This window comes from Crotalus tigris, unplaced genomic scaffold (assembly GCF_016545835.1).
Source record: "Crotalus tigris isolate CLP2741 ecotype Arizona unplaced genomic scaffold, ASM1654583v1 scf7180000017591.2836849, whole genome shotgun sequence".
Lineage (NCBI taxonomy): Eukaryota > Metazoa > Chordata > Lepidosauria > Squamata > Viperidae > Crotalus > Crotalus tigris.
Genome location: NW_024096497.1, coordinates 853288 through 877818, shown reverse-complemented (window position 1 = coordinate 877818; position 24531 = coordinate 853288). Strand labels below are relative to the sequence as shown.

At 37.9% G+C, this 24531-nt stretch overlaps 1 protein-coding gene across 2 annotated transcripts in view; it reads right to left on the bottom strand.

The window, feature by feature from the left end:
• MAP3K8 (mitogen-activated protein kinase kinase kinase 8) overlaps positions 1–24456 on the bottom strand; it is a 55960-nt gene extending 31504 nt beyond the window's left edge. The window contains exons 1-3 of one of the 2 annotated variants that reach the window (XM_039363808.1): positions 24138–24456; positions 2696–3164; positions 1791–1930 (exon numbers count right to left, since the gene is read on the bottom strand). In XM_039363808.1, coding sequence (XP_039219742.1) covers positions 1791–1920 — 130 coding nt within the window. In that variant the 5' untranslated portion in view covers positions 1921–1930; positions 2696–3164; positions 24138–24456. Of the gene's footprint in view, positions 1–1790; positions 1931–2695; positions 3165–24137 lie in introns of those variants that run through there. The other variant, XM_039363817.1, reaches the window with a different exon arrangement.
• Positions 24457–24531: the final 75 nt, after the last annotated feature.

Below are 24531 nucleotides of genomic sequence, written 5' to 3'. Positions count from 1 at the left end.
ACTGCCTAAATGACATGGACACTGAGTGGCATAAAAATCCCCAAACTGTAAAAACAATTAAACCATAAAACCACATAGATAGCCCAAACTGAAATAATCTTAATGGTAACGCACATCACAACAGAGCCCCCAAAATGCATTAAATGTATTAAACATTAACCTGTCAGGGACCAAAGTCAGGTTTTAAGGCCTCCCAGGGACCCCGGTATGCTGGCTGTGAAATTCTGAGAACTGTAGAACTTCTTAAATTTAACTAGGTTGAGGCACACTGCTCTAGTCTGACCTCAGTTAGCAACATGAAGAGAAGCAATGCATTACATTTCATTTCAATAAAATGCTTTTAATTGTTGTTAACCACCCAGAGTCAGGAATTTGAGATGGACAACCATATAAATGAAACCAAATGAAGATCAATTATAGGTTTGTCTTAGATCAGTGTTTCTCAACCTTGACAATTTTAAGGCGTGTGGACTTCAACTCCCAGAATTCCACAGCCAGCAATGCTGGCTGTGGAATTCTGGGAGTTGAAGTCCACATGCCTTAAAATTGTCAAGGTTGAGAAACACTGTCTTAGATTAACAATGTCACAGAGGAAGAATGCCGTATGATGCTAGAATAAAGTCCTCAGGATATGGGCAATGGGGTTTGAACTATCATTACAGTATTACCCTGAAGTACCTATGACTTCAATGGTATGATTCAGTGTGGCCCCCATTGTTTTCTTCCCTAGATTCAACAACATTGTCAACAGAATGCCAGTGAGTTTTGCCCCTTTTACAACCTTTCTTGACACAGTTGTTAAGTGAATCATTACAGCTGTTAAAATTAGTGACAAGTTTGTTAAATGAATCTGACTTCTCCATCGACTTTGCTTGTCAGAAGGTCGCAAAAACTGATCACATGACCCTGGGCCACTGCAGCTGTCATAAATGCATGCTAGTTGCCAAGTATCCAAATATTGATCACATGACCATGGAGATGCTGTAACGATCGTAACTATGAAAAACAGTCATAAATCACTTTTTTTAGTGCTGTTGTAGCTTAGAATAGTTACTAAACATATGGTTCTAAGTGGAGAACTCCCTGTGTAGTGTAAAAATCAGGCCCATAGGCCATTCACAGTAGATTTATTTTTTTTCCCCCAGAGAAAATATTACTGCAATTGGGGAAGTTCAAAAGTCACGTATCAAAAGCATGAGGAAATATGTAGAAGAAAATGGTAACCAATTCAAACACTTAAGCTAATGTTTATAATGAACTGTTGTATAGACCTGACCTTTGCTACACTCTATATTTTAGCAAATAGAGTGTTTCCTATTTGAAATGGAGAAAAAAGATCTTTTTTTTTTTAAAAAAAAAGGTGAATAACTTTTTCCCTTGTCTCTTGCTTTGCACTAATCAAATATAATTTCTGCATAGGCAAATCCAGAATAATCTCAATTAAAAACAATAGGCAGACACTCAGGATGTCAGGAACATTCTTTGAATTTTTCATGCATTTGTACAGGAAAGAAATTAACAAAAAATGAATGTCTCAGTTCCAAGCAAAGTATTATTATAAATAAGCATTCTTTCTTAATTCAGTGAGTTAGGGCATAATACTTAGGAAACTAAACAAGTACCCTCCAGAGAATATTATTGCTATGGTCTTACTGAAAACTTTGGAAACTGAAATTCCATTGCACCTGGAAGGCTAAACTGGAGAAAGAACATTGAAAATACTTTCTAGCACAGATCTATCTTAACCTTTGCAACAGTCCTATTAAATAGAATAAAGTTGCTACTCTTACATTGCAAAGCAAGGAAGAAGGGTCCTGAGCTCATTGCAAACTTGAAAAGGGAATTTCCTAGCCGATTCACCTTCCTCTCCAAGGACAAATATATTCCACTGAGCTTCTCCCACACTAGTAATGGGAACATTTGGTGGTTCCTGACAAGAAAGACAAGGAGACTCTTGTATTCCAAGCTTAATAAGATCCATTTCCAACCGACTGATACAAGAATCCGAGATTCCATTGTTAAATACTAAGTTCAACAGTTTTAAGTTTGTGCATGTAACATTTATAGCTTAAAATACAAGTTCATATCCATAGTATTCCGAAGTTATTTTTAAGTAGATGTTCATAATTGCTTAGCTGAGCCCAGTAAACTAACCAACCAGATTTAAGCAAGCAAACTGATGTGAAACCAGTTAAAGAAGAGTGACAAAATTATTTTTATCGCCTTTCCCAACTTGATGTTCTCTAGGATGGAAATAATGGGTGTAGATGGGTCCAGGTAGGACACATTGCAGCATAAACTGTTTGGTTTTAAAAAATGGCTTAGATTTCCATTATAGAAAAGAGTATATCAAGCAAAAACTGAGAGGACAATCAATATGTAAAGACACCTACGAAGATCACGCTATTTAATGCCTAAATTCGTATAAATGGTTCCTAGTTTTTAGCTTCCCAGCTGTATAAATGCGATGCATAAAATACTTCCTACATGCCCAAGCAGCACGCTTACAAAAGCACAAATAAAAGCACATTTTCCAAACACAAGTTGTGACCGAGTCGAAATCCCCATGTCATCTTTACCCGTACACAGCCGAAAGATCTCGCCAGAGTTACATTAATTCCAAAAGAAAGAAGTAATTTTATCATGTTCAAACCCGTCCTTTTCTTCGTAGAAAATAGGCAATTGGTTTACTTACACTCGGGAGCGCGAATGCGTTTGCCCCACTGGTCCTCTTCTCTTCTCACCTTCCCTCTTCCCTATAGCTGACCGGGCCAAGGGAGAGTTGCCTCCCCTCTAATCCTGTCACGCGCACGGTAAAAAGGATCCCCGCGAGAATGAGGAGGCGAGCAACAGGTGAGCGCGCTGGCTCCCTCCGGCCGCCACGCTCGGTACCTGGGCAGGCTGAGCGCTTGGCTCCCTTGCTGGAACGGGAAAAGCCGGGCGGAGGAGGAGGAGGAGAGGAGGAGGGCCGAGTGGAAAATCCAGCCTCCGCAGTGGCGGAGCTCGCCTGGGTGGGAGGAAGGTCCAGTTTTGCGCCGCTTTCGATTTCGCTTTCCAAAGCAATGCGGAAGGCGATCGTGGTCTGCGGCGTGGCGGGTTTAGCGCGGGGTGGTCAGGGGAAGAGGTCTAGTAGGGCCGCCTTTCCCTTAGAACCGGGCAGTGTCCTGAAGAAGAGGTGAAGTGAGAAAAAAATAGAAAAAAAGAAAAGAGTTTTATTTATTTTAGATATTTTATCCCGCCCTTATTACTTTATAAATAACGGGGGAGGGGGGCGCGGGGGATGGAGAAACAAAACAATTTGGAGAAACAAATTAACGGGGGCCAGGGGAGAATGAAAAAACAAAAATGGTGAGTTCTTGCAATAGGGAGGACCTAAATCTAAAATTTGACACAGCAGGGTTTATTTTTTTTAAATAAAAATGTAACATGCAAGCATTGTCTAACCATGAGCAAACTGCTACTGTATTGTCTGGACTAAGGTAACATGCGAAAAATAAACAATGACATCATCGCCAAATCATTGACCAGTATGGGCACCTATAGAAATTGAATGAATGAACGAATAAATAAAAGGGAAACTAGTCCAGGTGAACAGTTGCAAAATCTTAGATTTCATACAAGAGATCTAGAGACTAGTTGAATGCAGGTGGTCCTTGACTTACAACAGTTCATTTAGTGACCAGAGTTACAACAGCACTGGAAAAAGTGTCTTACGACTGTTTTTCACAGTTACGACCTTTGCAGCTTTCCCCTTGATCATGTGCTCAAAATTCAGATGCTTGGCAACTGGTTCATCTTTAGGACCCATGCTGTGTTCCAAGATCATGCAATCTCCTTTTGTGATCTTCTGACAAGCAAAGTCAATGGAAAAGCCAGATTCACTTAACAACCGGTTAGTAACTTATCAATTGCAGTGATTCATTTAACAACTGTGGCAAGAAAAGTCATAAAATGGGGCAAAACTCGCTTAAAAATGTCTCACTAAACAACAAAAATTTTGGGCTCATTTGTGGTTGTAAGTTGAGGACTACCTGTCTTCTTCAGTAGTAGATATCCCAAAACCATAGGGAGATAGATGCCTTGAGGTTATCCAGCAATTCTGATGATGTTACCTAGTTTGGATAATGAAACATCTGCAAGAAAACAAACAAGCTCAAGGGGCTGTTTCAACCCTGAGCTACAAATATTCTCCTTTATTAATCCTAGTTTCTTCAGTGAATCTTGGCTAAACAAGGCTTAGCGAGACATCTGAAGCCAGCCATATAGATGTTCTTCTTTGTTCATCTTAGCAGCTTCTTGGTTTTATTCTTATGTTGTCTTCAGATTTGGTGGTCCAAAAGAGAATTGCCAATAATGTTACAAACATTATATGCTAGAACAGTGTTTCTCACCCACAGAAACTTTTAAGAGGTCTAGACTTCAACTCCCAGAATTACCCATCCAGCATGTAAACCATAATAAAACAAACTGTAATGTTATGTCTTCACAAAACAAGCTAGGTCACGAGTAGGCAACCTTGGCTCTTTTATGACCCATGGACTTCAATTCCCAGAATTCTTTTTTTTTGTAAAAAAAATATTATTTTCAATTTTACATTACATTCATAAAAAATACTTCAGATAAAGAGTAAAATAAATTTATACACACAACTTTTGGTATTGCTCACCCATTTTCCCCCAAACTGCATCCACCCTCTAACCTCTTCTCTCACTTCCCTCTTTCCCTCTTCTTCCTCACTCTCCCCCTCTCCTCCTCAACCTTCCTACTTACTTCTCCCCTTCCACCTATCTTCTCACTCCGGATGCAGTCCAGGGGAGATGCCCGAGCAATTCCTCTCTCCAAATTAAAACATCAATATTATATACAATAAAACTATTTCTACTTATCTAACCTATTTAACCTCCAACCCATCCTCCCCCCTCCCCCCCACTTCCCAGAGCCAAGTACAGGGTTATACAAACATATTAAACATAATCTATTTAAGTTTACTAATTATACAATAACCAAAATCATACTAACCCTTAACTCTCTTCAAACTTTAACATCATAATTTTATAAACAAATCCATTACTCATAAAATAAATGAAACTTTGTAGTTCCATATTTCTTCTGAACATATTCTATCCATCTTCTCCATACAATAACATATCTCTCTTGTGAATGTCCTTTAAATAAGCAGAAATTTTAGCCATTTCTGCTAAATTAGAAACCTTAAATACCCATTCTTCTAAAGAAGGCAGAGAGTCTTTCTTCCAATATTGACCCACCAATAATCTTGCTGCTGTTATTAAATTCAACATTAAAATAGTTTCTTTAGCATCAAAATCCACAAAAATACCCAAAAGAAATAACTGGGGAGTAAACTTAATCTTCCTTTTAAAAACCTTTTGAATGTTCCACCAAATCATAATCCAAAAGGCTTTAATATTTTTACAAGTCCACCAAACATGAAAATAGGTTGCATCCAAGCAACCACATCTCCAACATTTAGGTTGCAGGTTCGGGTACATACAAGACAACTTTTTAGGATCCAGATGCCATCTATAAAACATTTTATAAAAATTTTCCCTCAAATTTTGAGCCTGCGTAAATTTAACATTTCTAATCCAAATTACCTCCCATAAATCCAATGAAATCGGTTCCTGAATATTCTGGGCCCATTTAATCATACAATCTTTTACTAACTCTGTTTCCGAATCCAATTTTATTAACTCATTGTAAATTCTTTTAATAATGAGCATATTTCTGATCTTTAATCTGAATTACCAAATTTTCATCTGCTAAAGTAATTCCCACTTTCTTATCTAAGGTCCACCTCTCCACTATTTGCAAATATTGAGACCAAGATTGTAAAATATTTTCTTGCCTTAGCACATCTGAAGACTTTAGTTGCCAATCAGTACCTGACCAAATAAGTAATTCTTTATACGAAATATTATCAAAATTCACCCCCTTAGAAACCCCCTGAATTGCTTGTCCAGGAATCCCCCAAATATAAGGTGACCAACCGTCCTCCTTTAGGGAGGACAGTCCTCCTTTTGTAAGTTCTGTCCTCCCTCGAAAAGTGTCCTCCTACATGTCCTTCTTTTTGATATTTGAAGACTAATCTGCAGGGCTTTTTTTTCTCATAGAACGCTTAGAACCTTTTTTTGATGTTTTTTTTTCATCTTTTGCATGAGCTGTGCTACTCCCCCTATTGGCTTTTGAAAGCCAATAGGAATTGCTGCTGAGTGCGCCAAAACACCTGGCCCGCAAACTTTGCATATGCAAGTTGTCTGTAGCGAAGGCGAATTGGCAGGAACTTTGCATCCCTCCCTGCTACCCAACTACACCATCTCCTAGTTAGTCCTGAAGATACCTGGAGGAGACTGGAGCGGCGATGCCATGGTAAGTTTCTCTTGATCTTCAGTCCTGCTAGGGCAATAATGGCTGTGGGCGCAAGAGGCAGGGGCGGCGGGGCTACTGTGGGCAGGGGTGTGATGGGCGGCAGCGGCCGGCTGCCCCCATGCTGTGGGAGCCGCGGGGCCTGCTCTACACGGGGCTGTGCAGGGTGGGCGGTGATGCTGGTGGGGTGGCTGCAGGCGGGGTGTGTCGATGGCAGGCTGTCCCCCAGGGCCAGAGTCAGCACAGCTGGTGCTTTGGAAGCCACGGGGCCTGCTCTACACGGTGGGGCACTAGTGCTAGCAGGATGGCTGCGGGCGGGGGCGTGGCATGTAAGCATAATTACAATATAAAATGTTATTGTTACAAATGTTTTTTATTATGCATTTATCATATTATAGTGTATTTTGTATTATTGTTGCAATGAATAAAATGTTTTTTTATTTACAATATTTTTTTTTCAATTTATTTGTGTCCTCCTTTTCATTGTAAAAAAGTTGGTCACCTTACCAAATAGGTATTTTATAATTTAACTTATAATAATACTTCTTCCAAACTCGAAGTAAAGCATTTCTTAAAATGTGTGACTTAAAAACCAGATCTACTTTCTTATCAAAAATTAAATATGCATGCCAACCATATAATAAATCCCAACCTTCAAGAGCAAGAATATTTTTATTTGTTAAATTAAGCCAGTCACTTACTAAAGTTAAAGTGGCCACATCATAATATAATTTCAAATTAGGTGCTTTAAGTCCACCTCTTTCTCGAGCGTCTTGTAAAATCTTAAACTTTACCCTTGATTTCTTCCCACCCCAGATTGATACCCTTCTGCCACTCATCCAAGTTAGCATCCTTTTTTAAAATAGGTATCATCTGAAACAAAAAAAGAAACTTTGGTAGAACATTCATCTTTACTACTGAAATTCTCCCCAGTAACGATAGTTGTAATTTTTGCCAATCATTTAAATCTTTTTGTACTTTTACCCATAAGCGTTCATAATTATTCTTATACAATTTTCCATTAGATGTTGTAATATATATTCCTAAATACTTAACCTTATTAACTACTTCATAACCTGTTGCTTCAACTATAATATCTTTTCCCTTCATAGACATATTTTTCAATAATATTTTAGTTTTATTCTTATTCACCTTAAAATCAGAGACCTGTCCATACTGTGCTCAAATTTCAACCAAGTCTCTGACTGAATCTGTTGGATGGCATAATGTCACAACCAAATCATCAGCAAAAGCTCTCAGCCTATAATCAATCTTACTTATTTTTATTCCTTTTAATCTAGATGAATCTCGAATTTTAATAAGTAAAATCTCCATTGTTAATACAAATAGCAAGGGGGATAAGGGACAACCCTGTTTCGTACCCTTTTCTATTTTAAATACATCTGTTAATCCCCCATTAATTATAATTTGTGCCGATTGTTGCTGATATATGGCCTTGAGAGCACACAAAAATTTGTCTCCAAAGTTCATTTCCTCTACGACTTTCAATAAAAATTTCCAGTCTAATTGATCAAAAGCTTTCTCAGCATCTATAAATATTAAAGCAGCAGGGATTTGGTTGTTCGTATCCAAATACTCTATTAAATTAACAATTTGTCTTACATTATTTTTCATATATCTTCCCATTATAAATCCAGATTGGTCAGTATGAATCAATTGTTTCAAAACCTACATTAATCTATTTGCCAGTATCTTTGCAAAAATCTTATAATCTGTATTTAAAAGAGATATAGGCCTATAATTTCTAGGTTGGGACAGATCCTGGTCTTCCTTTGGAATCAATGATATGAAGGCTCTTCTCCAAGATGGAGGTAGCTCTGCTCCCAACAAAATGTCATTAAAAAGTTCCTTTAATGGTTCTATCATTTCTTCAGATAGCATCTTATAATAAATTGCTGTTAGTCCATCAGTACCTGGAGCCTTGCCAACCTTCACTTGTTTAATTGCAGAAATAATCTCTTCAGAAGTAATTAAACCATTAATTCTATCACGTTGGTCAATCGTACATCTAGGAAAATGTGCTTCCTGTAAATATTTTTCTATGTCTGAAATTTGTATAGTTTCACTAGGGTATAACTTTGAGTAAAAATCTAAAAAAGTCTTTTTAATCAAATTTTGTTCATACACTTCTTTACTTTTATAAATTATTTTATCTATAGTCCTCGATTTCTGTTTCTTACGTAATTGATAAGCCAACCATCTACCAGGTTTATTTGCATTACAAAATGTATTGTGTTTCATATACCTCAAATTAGTTGCCATCTGATCCGCTATTAACATATTAAATTGCTCCTTAAGCAGAGTTATAGAAACCTTTAAGTTATTATCCATTGGGTTTGATATTCAAATCTTTTCCTTACATTTAATCTCATCTTCCAACTCTTTATGTTTCTGAGTCTGTTTACATCTATGAGCATTATTCATAGAAATCAAAATCCCTCTCATATATGCTTTACTAGAATCCCATACCATTGGCATCGAGGTACCCTTATTCATGCTCCAAGCAAAAAATTCCTTTAAATAACCTCTACATCTCTGTATATTCTCCATATCTAAATAAATTCTCGTTCAACCTCCAAGACCTTCTAGTCCCTTCTTCCAGCGAAATTTCCAACCATACAGGACTATGATCTGAAATTATTCTAGGAAATATCTTGGTATTCTTCACCCTAGAAAAGAAATCATTAGTAACTAAAAAAAGTCAATTCTAGAATAAGATTGGTGCCTATCTGAGAAAAAGGTAAAATCTTTTTCCTCAATGTTCCGTTCTCTCCAAATGTCTCTAAGTTCTAAATCATCCTTTAAATCAAAAAAAGCTTTAGGAAGTCTTGCATGATTAGAGACTTTAGAACAGTGGTTCTCAACCTGTGGGTCGGGACCCCATTTGAGGTCGAACGACCATTTCACGGGGGTCGCCAAATAAGGTTGTCTGCCATTTTTTCCCCCTTTTATTTGGCCATGCCCCTGGCACCTGGTGATGTATAAGTGGTTGGGGGTCACCACAACATGGGGAACTGTATTATGGGGTCGCAGCATTAGAAAGGTTGAGAACCACTGCTTTAGAAGAACCCTTCTTATCTTTACTTGAATCTAAAACACCATTCCAATCTCCCATCATAATAACTAACTTGTAATCCAAAGAAATTAATTTCTGGTGAATCATCTTGTAAAAATATTTTTGTTGTTGATTGGGAGCGTATAATCCAACAAGAACAGTTCTTTTATCATTTATTAATAAATCAATAATGACATATCCTCCTTGTGGATCAAAATCAATTAGTTTTGGTGAAAGCTCCTTTCTCACATAAATAACTACACCTCCTTTTTTCTGCAAAGCAGGAGCTATGAAATGTACCCCCAGCTGGGGGTTAAACAAATATTTTTGATCTTTAGAAATAATATGAGTCTCTTGTAAACAAATAATATCATTTCTGTGTTGTTTCAAATAATGAAAGACTTTCTTTCTTTTCTGTGGTAAATTGAGACCGTTAATATTCCAGGTTAGAAGCTTTGCCATTCTTGGCTGGTTGAAGCCTTTGGAACAAAACCTCTAAATTTGCAGTCGATGACCTCTTTGGCCTTGCTCCTCCCACCGGCTCCGAAGTAGACTGTGATGAAACTCCATCATCTACCTTTTGTTGTTGTTGCTGTTGTTGTTGTTGTTCTCTTTCTCTACGTTTATGAGCAGCACGTGTAATTCTCTGTTCCCTTGGGTCTTCCGCTATTTGCAAACTCTGTTGCATAGATTCAACCAATAATTCTTCTCCCAAAAATGATATTGAACCTACAGCCAACTGTGCTTCTGCCTTGCTCTCATCCTTTTTTGATCTTGGAGATGGTGGTAGACCTCCTTTTAAAACAGTAACATAGAAATCTCTTGCTTTTGAAATTGTATTAAGACGATATTGTGTGCCAACATAGGTCACCACTATCCCCACAGGTATATCCCATCTAAATTGAATTTGTCATTTCTTAAGTTTTTCAGCCAAAAAAGCAAAGTCTTTTCTTTTTCTGAGAATTTTGGAAGGTATTTCCTTTAAAACTATCACATCCTGAGCTGCAATCTGAAATCTTTGCTTATAGAAAGCCTGTATAATTTCATTACGAAGTGATTTTCTAGCAAAATAAACCACCACATCTCTTGGTAATTTTCTCTGTTTTGCAACCCATGAATTAACTCTGAAGATCTTTTCTATATCTCTCAACATTCCTTCAGGATCACATTCCAAAATAGAAGCCAGTTCTGCGGCAATTTCTTCTTTCAAATTCTCCTGAACATTCTCCTTCAAGCCTCTTATTCTCAAAACATACTCCATTTCTCTATATTGTGACATTATAATTTCATTCTGTGCAACATCCACATTATCTTCTATTTTTTCAACTCTGTCTTGTAATATTTCAACATTACCAACCATTCCCAGAATTCTTGAGCCAGCTTGGCTGGCTCAGGAATTCTGGGAGTTGAAGTCCATGAGTCATAAAAGAGCCAAGGTTGCTTACCCCTGAGCTCGGTCAAAGCCTAACTTTCACTCACAACTAAGTTAAACCTTTTGTCTCTTTGATAAACATTACAACCCATATAATTTATTGTACTCATCTATTTCTATTTGAAAAGACTGGAAAAAAATTGATACTTCACCTGTCATACACAAAATTGGTGAAATGTATGGAAAATAACTACTTTATATATTTTGAGAACATTACAGAGATCCATTGAAAAAAGCAGATGATCTGTTAAAAATTTCCTCCAGTCACACTATTTACCGCAACTGATGTAATGCAGAACTTAATTTGAAATAAGGGCCAGAATAGTGATGAACCAAAGCCTTTACCCTGGCATACTTTTAGTTTACAGCAGCAGTGTTCATTTTAAAAAATAGCTCTGGAATGTAACATGCAAACCATTGTCTAACCATGGTTTGTTGAACAAACCATGACTAGGCTCAGGTACCTTGGCAAACCAGAAACAATCATATCACTTCTGAATATATTGCAATAAGCCAACCTATATTTAATTCAGTTAAAGTCTTAAGATTTAGTACTATATAAGAGATACAGAGACTGCTTCATGGGCTAAATTATAGATTTATACATTGGCTGCAAAACTCTGGATGGTTACTAGGTGGCAGCCCTGGCATACTAAACACCCCACTTTGTTTCCTTCCACAGCAGTTCCAATTTTTCTAGCCCAGACCTGAAAGTTATATTTCAGCAGCATCACAGAACAGGACAATGAGCCCCTATGTTTATGAAGTGTAGATTAAAAATAAGTTAGGGCAGTGCTTTCCATTCTTGGCAACTTTATATGGACTTCAACTCCCAGAATTCCCCAGCCAGTGTGGGTTAAGCATGAGTGGCTAGAGAATTCTAGAGGTGTCTTGAAAATTGCCAAGGTTGGGAAATCCTGAATTTAATTAACATTCTGCTGATGATAATGGGATGCAACAGAGGAAATTTTTTCCTCTTAATATACACAGCCAGCCTACAAATTTACTGTGGAGGTTTGGGAAAATCCTTGAAAAGATATGTAATGTATGTAAGATTCAGGAAGATAGAAACTGAAAGTGAACCAAAGCTTTAAGCTAGTGGATATAGTATCTGCTCACAGGTTCACATTGAATATATCCCATGCTATCCATCTTGATTTAAAAAAAAAAAAAAAAACATAGATTTGTACAGATGCAGTGCACTACAATATTCTATGTTGAAATGTACAGATTTGAAGAAAACTGAACATTGTTCCTTTTATGCATGTTTTCTGATTTTCACAATATAAACAGAATTAAAGAAAAAGGAGAAGAGCTAAGTGGCACCATATGAACTCAGTTAACATGGTTTAAGTCAGTGGTTCTCAACCTGTGGGTCGGGACCCCATTTGGGGTTGAACGACCATTTCACGGGGGTCGCCAAACAACGCAGTCCGCCATTTTTTCCCCCTTTTCCTTAGCTGTGCTACTCCTTTTTATTCTATTGGCTTTTGAAAGCCAATAGAATAGACTCTTTTGAATAGAGTCTAATTCTATTGGCTTTCAAAAGCCAATAGGAATTGTCCAGGTTGTCTCTGCCCTGCTTAGCCCGCCAAAAGTCCCATTCTGCAAATGGTGCTGCACCAGTTGAGTAGTTCTTGAGTTACGACCAGTTGATTAATCCTCAACTTACAACCGGTTGGGGGTCGCGGCATTAAAAAGGTTGAGAACCACTGGTCTAAGTGTTAATACACTTATATTATCATACGAAGGATCATCATCATCATCATCATTTTAACCATTGTCTACTCTATCCACTGCAGGATAAAGGCCACTTTTGCATGTTTCCAACCAATACGGTCCTGAGCTTTCTTTTGCCAATTGGACCCGCAATATGTGCTAATATCATAGATCCATCTTGTTTTAGGTTTCTTTCAAGACAGATTCCTTGGGTGTATCTGATCTCACTTGGCCAAGAAATAATGCTTTTTATCAAGTAGGATCCATCCTATGACTGCCTTGGTCCATTTGCCGTCAGTTCTTCTTGCTACGTGACCAGCCCATTTCTATTTCAATTCTTTTACTCTCATGATGATATCGTATACTTTCGTTTGTTCTTTAGTGATCCACATGAAGGTCTTTCCATCTTGTCTTGTAATGCCAAGCATATATCTTTCCATGGCTCTTTGCCCCAATTGTAGCTTCCACATGCCAATATGAAGGATATCTGATATAAATTGGCAAATGTGTGTGTATATCAACAAAGCAAAGATGGGCCTGGCTAGTCCTTAGGAAGATTAGGGTTGTGTACTAGAATGGATAGTCAAAAAAAGTTTGAAAAAGGCACTGGTTTCTGAATCATAGCTAAGAAATATACATGGAGACATCCAGAAAGTCAGCAAGAGCTGAGCTTGACTTAAAGGACGTTTCACTTTTTGTATATTGGCATAGACACACTCAATTATAGCAAGTCTGAAATTCTGGATTCCTGAATTGCGTTTATAGAATAGCAATTCCTTCCCTCCAAACAATTATTTCCCTCAAACCAACAGAAAAAATAAATTCAGTTGCCATGATTAAATTTTCCAGACAACTTTACTTAGATGAACAAAAATCTTGATCAACATATTTTTCCTCCGAAGTTTTTTTTTTTAAAGAAACCTTCCATTCTGTAAAAAATTAATCATGAAATTCCTTCTCCAGACTAGGAATTGTTTTTGTATAATTGTTCATTCATTGTCTAAATGAACATCTTCTTTTTGGAAAACAAAACAGCAGAATAGGAGGCAAACATGGTCAGGTTTTACTTCCTGAATGAATGGAGCTAGCTCACAAGACATCTAAGAACTTCTGAATAAGAATATTTATTGAAAAAAGGAAGCCATATCAAATGAATTTCAGCAATTGTCTTGGATCAAGAACAAACTCTCACATGGACATGTACAATAGTGGCCAAAATTGTGGAAACCTTTTTGGAAAAGTGGACAGTAGAAATGCCACCTTTGGTTAAGTTTCCATCAATTTTGTTCTCATTTCTTTATAACTGTAGCTTTGTTTACTTAATAATACAAAATAATACTAAAAATACTATTTTACATTGCTTTCTAAGCAACTCTTTGCACCATTATTTTAATTTTATTACGTTTTACAAGCTCACTAAATGAAAGAACACACACACAAAAAAACCAACCAACTTGATAGCAATCACATAACAAACTGACAAATGTCCTCCTCTCAGCTTCAATACATGACATCAATTATTGAATCCTATTCTGATCTGATTGGCTCATTGCCAAAACAAGATGACACTCATGCACATTGGCTACAATCAGATGAAGGAAAGCTACCTGATATTAACCTAAGCAAGTTGTGCTTCCTTTTTCTGGTTATTTGGCTATACCTTTTCATAGAATACAGTACAGATAATTGAACAAACTTTGTTGCATTACATTCTTGATTAAATTATCTTTCCATTGATATATAATTTTATGGTACTACTCCCAAAAAAGTGGTGTTATTAGCCATCAAACCTCAGAAATACACTTTTCCCAAAAGGCTTCCACAATTTTGGCCACTACTGTAAATTTTTATACAGGTGGCCCTCAACTTATAATCACAATTAAGCCCAAAAGTTCCATTGCTAAGCAAGACACTTGTTAAGTAAGTTTTGCCCCATTTTGTGACTTTTCTTGCCAGAGTTTCTAAGTGAATCACTGCAGTTGTTAAGTTAGTAATATACTTGCCAGTTGCCAAGTATATGAATTTTGATAATGTGACCATGGGGATGCTGCAACAGTTGTGTGAAAAACAATCACTTTTTTCAGTGCTGTTGTAACTTTGGTCACTAAATGAATGGTTGTAAATTGAGGATTACCTGTAGTTTTCCTTCCTACCCCAGTTAATGAATCACCTGATTCCCTCTTTGGATCTTCCCGTAAATTTGCAGTTATGTTGTTTCTTACCGACAGTGGGAGAACTGTCAGCTTGGCTCAGCTCCAGGACTTCCAATGGAATCAGCCCAGTCATATAGAGAGAAAATGCTTTGAATCCCAATCCAACAAGAAATCAAGGATAAGGGCCTTGCGGCAATCGTTTTTCACATTTGTCCCCATAGATATCCGCGATATGCCTCTCTCTTGGTCTACATATGTCTCTGTGTGTAGTCCAGGGGTAGGCAACCTTGGCTCTTTTATGACTCATGGACTTCAGCTCCCAGAATGGCTGGCTCAGGAATTCTAGGAGTTGGAGTCCAAGAGTCATAAAAGAACCAAGGTTGCCTACCCTGGTATAGTCTATAAGGCAGTTGGACAATATTTTTGGTGTGGGCATGTGGAGGTTAAGTGATGTGAAAGGTTGGTTGGGTAGCTATTTTAATTACTGTTTTATGTTATTGCAAATTAGAATTGTTTGAACTGGGCAGTAGGGAAAGGGAGGGAGGGGAGAGGGAGGGAGGGAAGGAAGGAAGGAAGGAAGGAAGGAAGGAAGGAAGGAAGGAAGGAAGGAAGGAAGGAAGGAAGGAAGGGCATTTTGGTTTCTAAAGTGATTATTTTATGAATCTGAGGATAGGTGTGGGATTCAACTGCATCTTCTGTCCCATCTTGTGGATGCTCACAGAAATTAGAAAGATAGATCAAGCCAATGTCCATTATAGAGCAGAATTTACTTCTCCTAATAGCTAGCTAGGCAGCTTTTGGGTGCTCACAAGTTGATAGAGACATGGTTGTTTTGTCATTATTTCTCTGCAATAGTATTAGGAGCCAAGCTACACCAATAGAGATATCTATATTGAAACACGATGATGAAGAAATACTGAGAATGAGGGGGAAAAATGTGTGTGTAGAAGATGAGGATAAGTGTCATCTCCTCCAGTGATGGTGATAAAAGTCGCTGCTTTAAATGTAGACAATGAGAATCTTGAATGCATCATGATTTTGGGGAAACGGAGACCAAGATTAAAATCTCATTTCCTGTCTGCTAAAACCATGACTTTAGTGAACTGATGGCTTTCCCCATATCCATAGATAGCTGAACACTGATCACTTGATAGCAGAATGGGAAGGTTTCTCCAGAAACCTGTGGGTTACCCAGGAAGTGGTATTGAGCTTCTTGCCAGCTGCAAATGTCCCACCTTTGTTGTATATGCTTTTCCAGTCAGCTCTATCCCAATTTACTGGGGCTCACTTCACAGGATTTAACCTCTAGTTAACGAAGCTAAAATAACTCCCAAGTGAAGATTTAAACTCAAATCTTTTTGAGTCTAGCCCTTTGCCGACTTGTAAGATTATTTTAGCATCAATCATCCATGAAAATGCTACATGAGAATTGATATGATATGGACCTCTTATGAGTTAAAGACTGTGATATAGGAGATTGAAATAGAACCTAATATCTGGGCAGATCATAATCCAATTTACATGATTTGGAAAGGAACTAAGAAAAAACTAAGATGGGTGTTGAATAAATCCATACTGAAAGAAAAAGAATTTTTACAACTAGCAGTGAAAGAAATTGAATATTTTTTTAAAATTAATAAGAATGTCATCTTTAGATCAGCAACTAAGGACTGGGGAGAAGGGGGCAAATAAAATTGCTCCAGTAAGGATTATTAATCAGACATAAATGAATTGACTTCCTCTGGAAATAGACCTAGCACCTTATGTACTGTCATCTCAGCACTACATTAAAGCATTTATCTGACATCACTATTTCTTTATAGAAATAAAATGACTTTTTATGAAGGCCTTTTATTATAGGTCTATGTATTACATCTTCCTATACAAAAGATCGGTTTCAAACAATTGTATAATCATTTATATAATGTCCATGCAGCAAGGGAGCAAAATCTACTTGTTGTTTGTTGTTGTTGAAAAACTAACCAGGGTTAATGCTTGGATAAGGATACCATTGAGAAACATTAGGGCTGTAGACTAGATCCTCAAAGAAGGTAATGACAAGCCATTCCCATATTGGTTCTTTTTAAATGCACATTGGCATCATAAGGAGTTGAGTTCAAGCCAAAGGTAAATTAAGCATTATCTTTATGTAATATATATCATCCTGGAACCCTTCTATATATAACAGAAAGCAGAATTGGAAGGGACCTTGGACGTCTCCTAGTTCAATCCCCTCTTCAAGCAGGAGACCCTAAACCATTTTAGACAAGCAGCTGTCCAGTCTCTTCTTAAAAGCCTCCAGTGATGGATGATTATGTTCATATATAATGATTATATAATAGTCATATATTATTACACATAATGATTATATTTAAGTATATTGAAGTGGTATAGAAATGTTTACAACAAAATAATATGAGTTAAAATGAGTTTACTTTTCCAGCATGAACATCTAAAGTCAGCTCTGTTTGAGATAACATTTTATTGCTTTCTTGAACACATCATTGTCTACCTTGTTGAACGCTGAGCTAATTAATTGATCTGGTTAATCTCTCACAGACTCCGTTTCAGCAAGTTTCTTTCTAAAACTCTATTTTTGATGCGAACCTAGTACAAGTGAGGAACAGAGAGTGGAGGACATCAAAGGAAGAGAATTAAGGAGCATGATTGTGAAGGTGAAACCAGGAGACATGCAGATTCTCCCCAGCAGGCCTCAAGATGTCATTATTTTTTTTTTAAAAAAAAAAACCCTGCCAGAATCATTAGTATGTTTAAGCTTATAATTAATTGTAATGAAGACTTTGTCTTTTAAAGTTGGCTTCACAGGAAAGAGAGGCATCAAGGGCAAGTCACGAGAGTCTATTAGAAAAACAGTATAATTAATGGGGCAGGGGCACTGAAAATAATTTTTCACATATCACGTGTATGGAAAGGACACACCTCTGGCTCTGTTGTCATTTGGCTCATTCGTTATCAGGGTGGAGAAAAAGAAACCTGAAATTTTACATTTCATTAAATGTAAAGGCATCCTAAGGACTCTGGACAACTTATACCTTTAAAAGATGATAAAATTGAGAACGCAAATTCAGAAAAAAGCATCCGTAGCATATCAAAGAAGGAACATATAATGTACTCTAAAACTTGCAGGTTTTCAGTGACTTTTGAAATAGCATCAGGGTGGGAGTCATACAGGAGTTTTTTTTGGGGGGGAAGAGAAGGTTCTGTTCTAGAGGGAAAGCATCATGACAAAAATGGTGAGTCTAAGTCTCAATAGATGATACTGTTTAATTGTAAGATTCTGGAGCACATCCATTCTACCCAATCTCTCTGGATGGTCAGAAGCTATCAAGAGATCCCTCAAATAGTTCTGGGTCCCTCAAATATCCTTGAAGTATTTTATACGTAGTAACCAGCACTCAAGTACTTTGGCCACCTAATGAGAAGGAAAGACTCACTGGAGAAGAGCCAGATGCTGGGAAAGATGGAGGGCAATAGAAGAAGGGGATGACAGAGAATGAGGTGGCTGGATGGAGTCACTGAAGCAGTAGGCGTGAGCTTAAATGGACTCCAGAAGATGGTAGAAGACAGGAAGACCTGGAGGAATGTTGTCCATGGGGTCGCGATGGGTCAGATACGACTTTGCAACTAACAACAACAACAACCAGCACCTTAAATTGTATTTGGAAACCAACTGGCAATCAATGCAGCTCAGAGAGCAGCAGACACATGAACACACCCCAAATGCCCATCATTACCTAGGCTACCACATTCTGGATCAGCAGTAACTTCTGAGTGATCTTCAAGGGCAGCCTCATGAAGCTGCATTCTAATAGTCCATTTGTGAGTTGAATAGGACATGACTAGAAATGGGACTAGCACATCAGATAACTGCAAAGCCTTCTTGGTCAAGCTATCATGTGTATCTTGGTTCAATACCTATTAGCCTTAATGGCAATGCTGAGAGACTAGTAGTGTTCCTTGTGCATCAGGGGTTTGATCCAGTAAGGACTGTTTATATTCTTATGCTACTTCCTCCAAGACTAAAGATGGAAAGCTCCCAGATCCAAGGATCCAAATATCTATAGCTATTCAGTCTGATCAGAATTGAAGCTGAACTGCTTCCAGACATGGACAAGAGACTGACAACATAACCTGGATGACCCAGGGTTGAGATGCATAACTGAGTATAATCCTCATACTGATAGTATCAGACCTTTAACCCAGCAAGGTTGGGATTTTTTCACAAAACTATGATGTATTTTTTATTGTAGTACATTCTGCAACCTACATGCTAATGTTACAATCTATATTTTTCCATATGCAGTCAACAAAACAGACAATAACCCAAATAGCAAGTGAAGATGAAACTTTGTCATATAAATGTAAAGTTTTGTAGTATTTCTGAAAATGGTTACAAGTGCAACTGAAGAATACTTATAGTACTATACTACCATTTATGCTGGGATATCAATTCCAAATTCATTGCAATCCCTGCAAATTTGTTTGCAAATTTAATTCACAGGTTGACAGCCTAAAGCCACCAGCAGAATCAGATTTTAACCATAGAATAAGTAAACAGAGAGCTCCTAGCCCACACAGGTGGAAATCACAATTCATGGCTTATCTCAAAATAGAACAAAGGTGTGGTTGAAACCTTTCACAAGTACCTTTGTATTACAGAAGCTAGATCAAGGTTTACTGGCAGATATTGGGTGATACCTATAGTGGAACACAAAGGATTCCTAATTCCCAACTTTGAACAGTAGCAGCTGCAAATTAGGCCTCTGCCCTAAATTATATCACTTCAGGTTTGCGTAACTGGCCATAGGCCTCGTGTTAAAAGAGCTGTAACTGATTTTTGGCAGCCCTAGAGCCTTCTCCCATCAGAATTGCCAAAGATCAATAAGACCAACCAATTTGTCCCATCTTGAGGACCAATACAAAAATGAACTGAACTTTAAAACAAGCTAGTTTAGTTTAAACATACATCCCTATTGATACACACACCCCTATTGAAAATACAAAGGAAAAACAAAGAACAGACAAAATCATCCCAAATAATGGAATAAAGGGACAGATTACAAATTACAAATTAACCTGTAAACTTAACCAATTGTAAAAAAAAAAAAAAAGTAATTTCACAGAAGCAGGGTGATCTCTCTCTCTCTCTCTCTCTCTCTCTCTCTCTCTCTCTCTCTCTCTTTCTCCTCCCTCCCTCCCTTGTGTTGGATGTAGCACATATTTAGTTATCAGGAGATTTACTAATTTTTCCAATCTTAAAAATGAAGGCTGTAAAAAAAATGTGAAAAGAAAGAAAACAGACAAGTACAATTATGGTGACTTTGTGTCCCTGGGATCCCACAGTATGATATCTACAGATGAAAGAATCTTCCATTAATTCAGATCATGGAGAGCAAAAACAGCGGTGTCTTTGGTGATCTCTGAGTTTGGTTATTTGCTTGCAGATGTTTAATTATCCAACTAGATAACATCATCAGAGCTAACAGGGAGTGTGAGCTTTGCTGCCTATTTATATAGAGTAGCTTGCCCTGCCAGTTTTGGTTGAGGTGTAATTTTGTCAAAGAAACCTGAGGAAATATAAATAGGTAGCACACACCTTCCCCCACAGTAATGATGTCACCTAGATGGGTACAGATAGACTTCACTTAATGACTGTCCTGTTTAATGATTGTTCAAAGTTACTATGGTAGTGAGAAAATTAAGTTTATCCCTGTGTTCTGATGGCCAAATCTGGCCTAGGTGACATGGGGATACTTTGCAACTGATGGGCATTTACAACCATTGCTTAACATCTGCAGCAGAACTGGCATAAGTCTGTTACAGTTAGTGGAGTTACTGTTCACAATTGTGCCAAAGTGAGGATTACATGTGATGAAATGCTGCAAGCAAACAGCCAAGCTCAGAGAGCACCATGAACCACAGTTTAAACCTGAGCTACAGGTGTTTTATTCTATTGAAGCAGAGAACTTCCTGCTGTGTCATTTCTGACAATTGTTTACTGCAGGTGTCTTCAAACTTAGCCCTTTTATGACTTGTGGACTTCAACTTCCAGAATTCCTCAGCCAGGCATGCTGGTTGAGGAATTCTGGGAGTTGAAGTCCACAAGTCATAAAAGGGCCCAAATTTAAAGACCCCCTGGTTTTCCATATAGGCCTGTTGGTCTGTAAGAAATATCAAATAATGGACATGTACAAAGTAAGTATTTTACACTGGATAATATTCTGTTCTTACAATATGGCAAAAATTTCCATTTGTTGCAAATGGAAACCCCCTCTAAGAGTTACCAATAATCCCTTTTTTTAGGTATTCATGACATTGCCTTCCTCTGATCATCAGCTTAGGAGTGAGATAGGCATAAAGCTGCTCTTACCTTTGGCAATGTTGAAGTAGTACAGTATATTTCCTTTATGTAGGGCAGGGTTCCCCAACCTTTCCAGGTTGACAGCCCAGGGCAGGGGAGAAAGAGGGATGGTTTTGTGCAAGGGCTAGGTGCACCTGTGCACAGTTTCATTTGTGTGAGTGGTGGGTGTGAGTGCCAGTGCCTGCCGCTCATGTAAGGCTGCGAGCACCGGTGACCACCGCTTGTGTGAGTGTGACTGCAAGCAGCAGTGCCCATCACTCGTATGAATGGGGCTGGGAGTGCCAGTGCTTGCCACTCACACAGCCTGGTTACCAATAGGCCACAGCCCGATAGTGGGCCATGGCCCACAGGATGGGGACCTCTGATGTTGCGTTTTGCTATGGGTTCAGTTTGATACATTTTCTAGACGGTGGGATCAATCCAGCACCTGGTCTTTAGCATGGTGCAATTATATCCTCCAGCACTGTTCTGTACATTCAAAAGTAGCCCAGCTATGTAAGTATCTGAAATCAGCAAAACACTTGTGACAAATCAGAGCAAGTTTTGACAGATGGCTAAACAGCCAGTCAACTCACTTCTTTCCCCAGTCCCTGCTCACATTAGTTAATGAGGCGGGGGAGTGAATGGTAAATGAAGTTGGGGGAATCTTGCAATCTCTGCTTTTACCACGACAACACATTTAACAGTATCTCTCATCTGGCAATATTTGGATCACAAGTTGGGTCAGCAAATTGTATGCTGGAGTCAACATCTGTTCTATTGGCTGAAATCTGTGGATAACACTTTAAGTGGGCTGTGGGGAATGCTCTTTTTCCTATTTGTACGTAAAGGTGACTTGAACACACAGTTGCCTGTCTATGACATTACATTTATTTCCTTTCCAGGTGACAGATGAAACACCCTTAAATTAATTTTAGCCACAATAACACAAAGAAAATTAATTTCTATCACCCTCCCCCCCAGAACCTCAGTTCCAATGCAACCACAAGACGTGAAAAATTTGCAAAAATTGGTTACTAAGATGATTGTAGGAGCGCAAATTGACCCTTAGTCAGTAGTAGCAGGATAGGATTCGGCAATGGAAATAGCTACTTTTATATGGTTTGGTTTTGTGGATAACTTCTCAATAGTGGGGAAAGACTCTAAGAAAATTTAGAGCATCAAATAAACTGGGAATTTCTTCAGACTGTATTCTGAGTATGGCTAACTCAGAAGCCTTGTCGCGTCTTTCCTCTCCCAGCCATGGCTGACATTCTGTCTTCCCTGATTTTGAAGTAAGTTTCCAAGTAAATTTAAAACAGTTTACACTGCAGGCATTTTAAGAGACCAAGGCTGTTTTCACCTTCTCCACCCTTTTCCTCTGACATGTTGCAGTTAATGCCTGCTTACTCAGCATCCTGCCCAGGCAGAAACTAAATGCCATCTTTGCCTGGTCTTTCCCAGTGAACATTTACTAGCCTCCCTAATGCTTTTAAATAGATTTAATTTCTATTAAAATCATAAAGCTGCCTCCTCCCGTGAATGGACTCTATTTTTTCATATATTTAACCAACCCCATTCATAATGACATCAAATTATATTATTGTTGCTATACTGAAGCACACAGTACATTTAATACAAATCCTAGTTGCTTTGAATAGTCAGTTTTAAGGGCAAAGAAGAAACAGGATGGGTGGTTATCTACATATCTGGGTGTGAAAACTGAAAGCATGTCATCACTTCAAGCACACGTGCGCACACTCATCTGTCAGCCCTGCCCACTTTAATAACCCTTGCCTTCTCAGTGGAATTGATGCATTGTTTTTGGAGGTATCAAAATGAGACAGGTGGTGAGTATTTTTCCAAAGATCCTAACTGCTGCCTTTTATGAAACAGCAGACAACAGGTTTGTCATTATGGGCCACCTTGAGTAATAAATATAGGGCTGGTGTTATGAAAAATATACGTTGGGAGGGGTTAAATCTATTCTAGGTGATGCCTGCAAATTTTCCACTGACCCAGTTGTAGAGGGAGGATCTGCTGAAGGGTCCTCAGCGTGGGGATGAAGCAGCAGACCTTTCTCTGATGGAATACTTTCTCCCCAAGCCAGTTTCTTAAAATGGCTAAGTTTAGGGAACATTGCCTTAGAAAGCCTAAGTAGCACTTACTTTGCTGCAACAGGCAAAAATTGCTTTATTTGTATGTCCTTTCCATCCCATGAATTTTATGCAGGACCTTTAGCATTACTACCTATAGTTATGCTTTGTTTTGAGATATATATATATATATATATATATATATATATATATATATATATATATATATATATATATATATAGCAAAATAGAAATATAATAACTTAAGGCAGAGAACATACCTAATTCTGCTTCCTACTTCCCAATTTCTGTGAGGTGAGAAAGTATAACTGGCCGAAAGTCATACAGGTGGTTTATATGCCTGAAACTAGAACTCAAAGTGTTCTAGTTTCTAGGCCAACCCCTTAACCCTTACCCCAGTTGTTTTCAAACTTGGCAATTTTAAGATGTGTGAAGTCGACTCCCAAGATGCCCCAGATAGCATATTGTAAGTTGAAATCCACACATCTTAAAGTTGCCAAGTTTGAAAAACACTGTGCTACAAACTATCTCTTTTTGTTCTGGTTTTGCTATTTATTATATTGTTCTTTTTGTTGCTTTCCTTCTGTTATGCAACCTAGAATTTTTTCAGATTTGATCTAAGTAGCATAAAATATAAAGAAATATCAGAGATTTATTCCTGGTGACTTGGTGGCCATGTTCATGTAATTTTCTTGGCAGCAATACTGTATGGCAGTGCTTTTGATTCTTTTAGGATGCTTTCCAGCATCCCATCTAGCCTAAAATCCTGTACCAATCAGGTCCACCTTTCTTAAGTTTTTTTTTTTGAGAAGAGCCAATGGGAGCTAGATTTACAGCTATTTGGTAAAAAGTGCAAAGATATGAAAATAACGAAATACACAATCAACTTCCCAACCTTGGACATATAGTTACTCTTTTTCATCTTCTTTTCCACCTTCTTTCACATTTTGCTGTTTTCCACCTTCTTCTACGTCGATTTAGGGAAACACAGATTATTGTTAGGTTAACACAGTCATTGTTAGTTCCTTTTCCGAATGGACGCTCTCTGTTCAAAATCCGCCATATATCACTGTCATTGAATAGATTTGTAATATCAATTACAAGAAATAATTCCAGCATGATCTCTTATGGAGCAAAAAAATAATTCAGTGCAGTAAAACAAACAGGTTAGTCTTTCTTCCTCCAATAATCCTTCGAGCGAAGCCGAATAGATTTTATACGTAGTACATATATTCTTTGACTAGAAACGCATTTTGTCACCTGAGGAATATTGACCCTCGTACGCTTTC